This window comes from Crinia signifera, chromosome 6 (assembly GCF_055691185.1).
Source record: "Crinia signifera chromosome 6, ASM5569118v1, whole genome shotgun sequence".
NCBI lineage: Eukaryota > Metazoa > Chordata > Amphibia > Anura > Myobatrachidae > Crinia > Crinia signifera.
Genome location: NC_139222.1, coordinates 241,302,818 through 241,311,463, shown reverse-complemented (window position 1 = coordinate 241,311,463; position 8,646 = coordinate 241,302,818). Strand labels below are relative to the sequence as shown.

The window sequence follows — 8,646 nt, the reverse complement described above, 5'->3', positions numbered from 1 at the left end:
GGGGGGGGGGGGGGGCGGCGAGGGGCGGCGGCAGCTGGCGGCGGAGCCAGCTCGTAGCCACATGGTGAGCACGAGCATGTCATGCACGCGCCCCTGGCGAGAGACGGCCGCTGGCGAGAGCCGGCCGCTGGCGGGGGCTGGCGATAGAATCACCAGCCCCTGCAAAGATGGAGCCAGCAACTCACTGGACCAGATTCTCTAAGCTTCAAAAGTGATAAAATGGAGAGTGATGAATAATCAGCTCTTACCTGCCATGTCACAGACTGTGTTTGAAAAATGTCAGGCAGGAGCTGATTGGCTGGCTTTTTATCACTCTCTATTTTATCACTTTTGAATCTTAGAGAATCTGGCCAAATATCACAGATATATATATATCTACTGCCATCCGGGTTTCCCAGTGTCAGTGTGCTATATGGTCCTGGAGACATAATGTTGCCTTTACTCTCACTTTATTGTTAAATGTAATTCTTTCTTGTGTTCCTGTGTATTTGTTAGCCCATACTGTTGTTGTTGTTTTTTTTTGTTCCAACCATGGTGGCAGCCATTTTGTTAAGGTCAGTTCTATAAAGTTATACACTCATATGCAGCAGCAGAGATGGGCCCCCTCACTGCTCAGGCCTGGGACAATAGTGAGGTAGCCCCGTATTGATGGTGTAGTGTTCCTTCTTGGAACTTAGGCTGGCAGGGCGCCGCTTCAAAGGGGGCAGCGTAAAGGTGACGGACTGGGCCCGCCTACGCCACTATTTTGGGTGGTCCCGGGCTGCCGACGTCACAAAAGGGGCGTGCCCGTGCTGTGGAGTGATGAAAAGGGGCAAACCCGGCCACTGCATGTATGAAGCACTGATAAGTGAGGAGGTGTAGTGGCCAATGGCAACCAATCAGCTGCTCTGTATCATTTTATATTATGCAAATTATAGATGTTACTTCAGTGCTGATTGGTTGCCATGGGCCACTTCTCCCCTGGCTCACTTATCCTTCCTTATCACTGCTTCATACATCTAGCCCATAGTTCTTTCTAGGTAAAGGATTCCCTGCGGACCAAGCTTTGTTTCATTGAGAAATTAGGGATAGGCAGAAGAGGTAGGTTACATGGGTGCAGTGGAAATTACCAAGTCACAATTTATAACTTATTAATGGCTATTTTGGGAATAAATAACTTGATTGAATTGGGCATGTCTCTTCGTTCTGGCCTTTCACACTTGTGGGTATCTTCATTGCTAGTCTGTGTGCATACCTGTGCCTATACCACTTGTGCTAGACATAAACAATATCTAATTTATAAACCAGATTTAAGACTTATTCCCCATACACACGGGGTGAGTCAGCCTCTGCGGAGTGATCTAGCTAAGCAGAGATCACTCAGCACACATCGCTACACCAGTAATATGTGCAGACTCAGCAATCTGTGTCTCAATTGAGAGAACACTGGCGATGACTAGAATTATACTGCATGCAGTATAAATCTAGTCCGGCATTACTGGGGGCCATACACACGGAGCAATCTGTGCTTCATTTCTAAATGATCTAGTCAGATCGCTTAAAAATGGGGCTGTAATGGCCATGTGTGTTTATGCCTCATCACATATTTACTACAGATGCACTTTTTGATAACAATTATATTTTAAAACACAGACATCCAAAAGAAAATAATCCAAATTGTCTTTCAATTTATTGGTAATTGATGTTTATTTGACGGTTAATACATCTGATATTATGATTTACTCCGTATTTGTATTTTAATTATACAGATTACTATCCTTCTGGTTTCATCTGTGTGAAGCCGATGCTTGCTGGCTGTTCTTTTGTGGTTTCAGACTCACAGGTCCTACAGAAGCAAGAACGTGATCATGATGGGGATTAGGTGATCTCTTGTGCCTCATCATACAGCCCTGATTGCATCGCGACTCACTGTCATTCTGATTACACACGACAAGCTTGCATTGTATATACACGCTTGAATGTTGGCTTAAGAAGCTGAAAGCACTGAAGCCAAAGCGAACTTTGCTCGATGAGGAAGAATAGTAGGTTCTATAATCAGAGACTTGGCTACACCTGAAAAACAAAAATAAAGAGAGTACAGGTTGAGTATCCCTTATCCAGATATCTGTTATCCAAATTATTCTGAAATCCATAGTTTAGTAGATGTACTTTTTTTTTGTTTTTGTTAAAAGCACTCATCTGTTACTTGCACGACTGGGGACATGATATGTAATTGGCACTGATGGGGACATCTGTTACTGGCACTACTGGGGACATCTATAGCTGGCACTACTGGGGACATTATGGCCTGATCACAGTACAAATTTGGGTACTTATATGTTACTTGGGCGCCCACTTTACATACGTACGTTTGCAGAAGAAAATCGCATCGCATGTCCCGTTTTAGTGCCGTGCGATCCGTGCGATCCGTGCGATGCGATCCCTGTACTGTTTATGCATATAGTAGTGATGTATGGCTATAAATTACCGTAACTATGTTTGATGAATAAACTTAAGCTAAGTAAATAGTGTAGTCAGTCAGAAGTTGCGTAAGTGCTCCTGGTCCCTCACTCTGAGGTAAAACAGTGTCAGTGATGGATGCTACCCAGAGTGCTCCCAGTGTTTCTGCGTTTACTAGTGACAGCAGCATGACAGCAGGTCAGCAGATGTCACTCTTCAGTCTACCGACATCAGAGGAGGAGGCGCTGTCATTCTTGCAGCACAAAAATTTGCTGCCGGTGACGCAAACGTGCGTCAATGGGCACCCCATGAAACTGTAAGAGAAGGTCAGTGGCGGTGCAATATAAAGTCCTGTCGCCGAAAGGTGACAGTGCAAGCAGGGCTCTGCCATTTGTGAAGCTGATACGCTTTCTGTACTCGTGGGCACAGGAGCTCACCAGTGTGGCCTACTGTGAAAGGGAGTTGGGGATGTGCATTGCTACGACGGTGCAGTAAAATGCACTGATGAGGGAGGATTGCACCTATGATCTGCTTTCCCAGCCCCAGACACAAATCGGAGGACCGGGACTTGTGGTGGAGGTCAATGAGACCCTGTTCTCCAAGCGCAGATATTCTGTGGGGAGTATGTTGCCACAGCAGTGGGTGTTCGGTAAAATCTCTGCAGGGAGACAGGGGCTTCCTCACAGCCGTCGACAGGAGGGACGTCACAACACTTATGGCTGCTATTACAGCGCATGTTGCCCCCAGATCTATCATTTATAGTGACTGCTGGAGGCAGTAGCGCACACAGGGGGGGTTTATGAGTACCCAGAACCCCCCCCCCCAGGAGTCTAAGGACCCTATGCTGAAAGCTGAGGGTCCCCTCTTTCCATGGGTATAAGAATTTTAAAAATCGGCCCTTGGGGACCGGAGATATCTGACTTCAAAGCAGTGGTCCCCATCCAAGCCTATTAATTGCTCTTCCCAGTCAGATATTTCAGGTTCTGTCTGACTTAGAGTTTTTCTGAGGGTATATTCCAAAAGCTGGGACTCTCCCCCTTTGATGGACACTAGTAGCTTGTCTCTACTGTTCCCGAAATCAGAGATATCAGCCGTCCAGCAGCTGGTTACTGCTCCAGCTCCACACACCTGGTATGTAGTTTTATATACTCGTTGGCAGATTGCTCTGCCTTCTGAACTCTGATCCCCTAGTCCCCAATACCATTTGGTAGGTGGGATTCTCTAGTTTTTAATTCCATTAAAATCTATGAAATCTATTTCTGGTAACTGGAGATATCTGCAGTCAAGCAAGCTGTCTTCCCACCAGAAAATTATGAATAATAAGCCCACTCCACTATACACCCCTCCTCTGCATATTAAACATCCTCTACCACCCTGGAAGTTATGTATCAGGGCCCTTTCATTCAGCCCAATGCCGATTCTCCCACCCCATCTCCCACCATCTGTGCAGTGAAGGGGTAATTAGTGGAAATTACTGATCCAGGCCCTACATGCTGAGCAGTTGATATAATACCCCCTACCACCCGGGGCAAAGCTTCCCCCACCCCTACCGCTGGAGGATCGGTAAGTGCCCCAATACATTGTTATGCCCAGGGGTCTACACTGCTGTTGATGCCCCTGTATGTATATATATATATATATATATATATGTATATATATATATTATTTTTTATTATTATTATTATTATTTATATACATTTGGTCTATCTATAATACTTTAGCTGACCCGACATATACTGGGTCACCTAAGTGTCCATCTCCGTGCTTTGCTCCGCCCCTCTGGAAACCCCCTTCTGAAAATCCTGCGTTTGCCACTGGGAGGGCCTATAAGACTGATGAATTACAAGCGGCCGGCTATGCGCACAGCAGGGTCAACCACAAATATAATTTTGTGGACCCTGATTCTGGGGTAAACACCCAGAATATAGAAAGGATGTGGGGTGCCGCCAAGCAACATGAGGCACTGCAAGGCAGCATTTGAACAGTTACCTGCAGGAGTTCATGTGGAGGAAAAGTCTTGCTGCAGACAATCCATTTGAACGTATTTTGTATGCACTGAGCCTCCTGCCAAAGAGTCCAGCAGTGCCCACGTCTTTTTTTCTTCTTCTTCTTTATTATATTGTTCCTGATATTATTGATGTTTTTCTGATTCTTGTTATAATTAATCATTCTCTTTGCTGTTGGTATTTATTCCTTATTCATTATCATAATCATTTCTCACTAAATTTACATTTGAACGTTACTATGTGTTCACATCACCACGTCGGCGTGGAGTTGATTTTATATAGTGTGGCGAGTGCAGCAAGCCACCGAGCCCGAAGCGTGGCGAGCACAGCGGAACGCGTCCTCCCGACCTTTTCATACCCCCAATATCCACATCGGCTTGGAGTTGATTTTATATAGTGTGGCGAGCGCAGCGAGGGGACGCTAATTACTTTACATGTTTTCCGCATCCCCTCGCGGGGCTCGCTGTGCTCGCCATGCTTCGGGCTCGGTGGCTTGCTGCGCTCACCACACTATATAAAATCAGCTCAATGCCGACGTGGATAGTGGGGGTATGAAAAGGTCGGGAGGATGCGTTCCACCACCGCTCGCCACGCTTCAGGGTGGCGTGGATAGCAGGGCAACACTGCGCTTGCAACGCTATGGGGTGGTGTGGATAATAGGGGGGGTACCTACAATTTTCACTATAGCAGGGAATAAATTATTTAGTAATATCGCATCGCATTACAACTTTTAGTGTCATAAAATGTGCGAGGAACAATGCGATGCGATAAGAGCGGGAAAAATAAGACCGGCAAAAAAACACATTAATTAGTAATATCACATCGCATCGCTTTGCACGCATAGTGTAACACTAAAAGTGGACATGCGATGTGATGCGATTTCCTTACGCAGCATAGCCCACTAAGCAAATAGCTTAGTGGACGCCCAACTAACATATACGTACCCAAATTTGTACTGCAATCAGATCTGAATAAGGGACTACTGTATATATATAACTGGCACTACTAGGGGCATGATATGTAACTGTCACTACTGGGGACATGATATGTAACTGGCACTACTGAGGACATGATATGTAACTGGCACTACTAGGGACATGATATGTAACTGGCACTGCTGGGGACATCTGTTACTGGCACTACTGAGGACATGATATGTAACTGGCACTACTGGGGACATGATATGTAACTGCCACTCCTGGGGACATCTATAGCTGGCACTACTGGGGACAAAGTGGCGTAACAATAGCCGGGCAGACCCCACGGTCGCGGGGAGGCGCTGTGTAAGTGTGGGCGCCTGGGGTCTGCAGGGCTATTGTAATGCCACTGTGCTGCGGCCGGGACACGCAGATTTACCTGTCTGCACAGCGGTCCCGGCTCCCCTCCTACCCTGGCTTCTGCTGAAATGAAAAAGGACCATCATAAAATGTCCGCCCCATACAGCAGACAGTTCTCTGATACTGTCTGCTGTATGGGGGCGGACATTTTGACGGCGGGGGGGGGGGGGGGATTTTTATAGTTATGCCACTGTGGGGACATGATATGTAACTGGCACTACTGGGTACTTCGGTAACTGTACTACTTGGGACATGATATGTAACTGGCACTACTAGGGGCATCTGAAGCTGGTGCTGCTGGGACATGATATGTAACTGGCACTACAGGGGACATGATATGTAACATAAACTACTGGGGACATCTGTAGCTGGCACTACTGGGCACATGATATGCAACTGGCACTACTGGGCACATGATGTGTAACTGGCACTACTGGGGACATGATATGTAACTGCCACTGCTGGTGACATCTGTTACTGGCACTACTAGGGACATCTGGAACTGGCACTACAGGGGACATGATATGTAACAGGCACTACTGGGGACATCTGAAACTGGCACTACTGGGGACATGATATGTAACTGGCAGTGCTAGGGACATTTGGAACTGGCACTACTGGGAACATGATATGTAACTGGCACTACAGGGAACATCTGGAACTGGCACTACTCGGGACATCTGTAACTGGCACTACTCGGGACACATGTAACTGGCACTCCTGGGGACACCTGTAACTAGGACTACTGGGGACATGATATGTAACTGGCACTAAATATATGTGCAAGAAAATGATTGCTTAGCATTCAAATTCAGTGCTGAGATTGTACACAAACTTTGTTTCATTTGTTTCAATTCTTGTTTCATGCACAATTATAATATTTATATGTGTATTTAATGTGTTTGATGTGTTTATAAAACATAAATGCATTTTGTGCTCACACATGGGTCCGGTCCTCAAGGTACCTCTTGAAATATAAAAATATTCTGAAATACAGAATAATCCAATATCCAAAATGTTTCTGGCCCCAAGCATTTTGGATAAGGGATACTCAATCTGTATACAATTACAGATGATACTGTAGACCCAATGTTTCCTAGATGACCTAGATCTAAATAATACATTATACAATATATGCATGCTGGCCACAGTTACAGTAAGTAATTGAAGGCTACACTTGGGGGGTTATTCAATCAGTCCCCACGCATTTACACAGGGGCACGATTGTTCAACTGCACATTTGCATAGGTTTTTATGCGCATGTGCAGCCGCTGTGTGCAAATCATCCATTCGCATGCCTGCGGGGTTCGGTGGGCGGGTTGCCATGTGGGTGGCAGGCTGCGTCTGCAAATTACCCAGCCTTCCTTTCAACCAGAATAAGGACCTTGATCCAGTCTACTACTTGGACTGCCCTGTAAATTGCCATGGAAAATACTATGCGGAATTCAGCTCACAAAGTGGCTATTCTCTATTGTCACAAGCCATAGGGGTTTTGTCCAGATTTAGTTTTTTAAAGTTATACATATTGCTTACCCATTATGTATAATGTAATGCACATTTCTTGTGAAATCAAATGGATCAGGTGAAGCCACACAGGTATCTACAAACAGGACTAGCGATAGGTCCGAAGTGTCCAAGATGGCTTCCAGAAATAGATTTTGATTGAGGTCTACATAGTAGGGATCCTCGTACACTGGGTATAGGAAACTCGCAGACTGGAAGAACGTGAGATGAGCAATATAGAGGCCATGTTGAGAGTAATTGTCCTCAATTATATCATTAGCATTGTACAGGATCTCCACCATGGTGTCTTGGTACATATGACATCTCAGGAGTAGACTTAACTTTTTTCGGTGAATTGCCACTGGTTTAGTAGAGTAAGTGAACAGGGCGTTTGTATAGACGATTGTGTCACTTTGCAACTGATGGATACATAAATACACCAATAAATAGTTATGATACTTGGTATATATGCAATATCTGTAAATATGTACAGTTGGGGCCATTTGTAAACATCCTGAGGCTCAACTAGAGTCCACCAAATCAATATTTTCCCTTTTAACATAAAAGGCTCAGCATGGGAATTACAGAGCGTGTTCTAGAGCAGTGATGGCTATCCTTGACACTCCAGCTGTTGCTGAACTACACATCCCAGCATACCCTGCATCAGTTTTAGCATGACCAAATAGTAAAACTGATGCAGGGCATGCTGGGATGTGTAGTTCAACATCAGCTGGAGTGTCAAGGTTAGCCATCACTGTTCTAGAGCAAGACCACATTTAGTTGACAACCTGTATATAAAGAGCCAATTACTGGCAACACTGTAAGGTCTATCCCACCATACCTGAGGTACGGCTTCTTTTAGACGTACATTTATTTAACCTTCTAAAAAAAGAGGTGATGTTGCCTCTAGCAACCAATCAGATTCTGCCCTTCATTTTCTAGGATACAAGGGTTTTAGAAAAGTTAGTAAATTACCCCTTATAGGGTGAGATGTACTAAGCCTTGAAAAATGATAAAATGGAGATAAAACCAACAACCAATCAGCTCCTACCTCTCATTTTTCAAACACAGTCTGTGACATGGCACTTTGGAGCTGATTGGCTGGTGTTTTATCACTCTCCATTTTATCACTTTTCAACCTTAGTACATCTGGCACAGAGTCTCTTACAGTTGAGTATAGTATAAGACCAGGTAAATTTAATTGATTCATCAATAATATAATCTTTATTTGTACAAACACATTAACATCAGCTGCACATGTTTAGATTATTGCAAAGATTGCTTCTAAAAATTGTTATACCATCCATAATGTTGCTTTATTTCATTAATTTATGAATGGGCACTTTTTCCAGGTTTTATAT

General features: G+C 44.7%; 1 protein-coding gene across 1 annotated transcript; it reads right to left on the bottom strand.

The window, feature by feature from the left end:
- Positions 1-1,734: 1,734 nt before the first annotated feature.
- Positions 1,735-7,681, bottom strand: LOC146009123 (scavenger receptor cysteine-rich domain-containing protein DMBT1-like). The gene is made up of 2 exons (XM_083149200.1): positions 7,316-7,681; positions 1,735-2,052 (listed from the first exon to the last, which is right to left on the bottom strand). Exons 1-2 carry the CDS (start codon positions 7,600-7,602, stop codon positions 1,767-1,769), a joined length of 573 nt encoding a protein of 190 aa, XP_083005326.1. The 5' UTR covers positions 7,603-7,681; the 3' UTR covers positions 1,735-1,766.
- Positions 7,682-8,646: the final 965 nt, after the last annotated feature.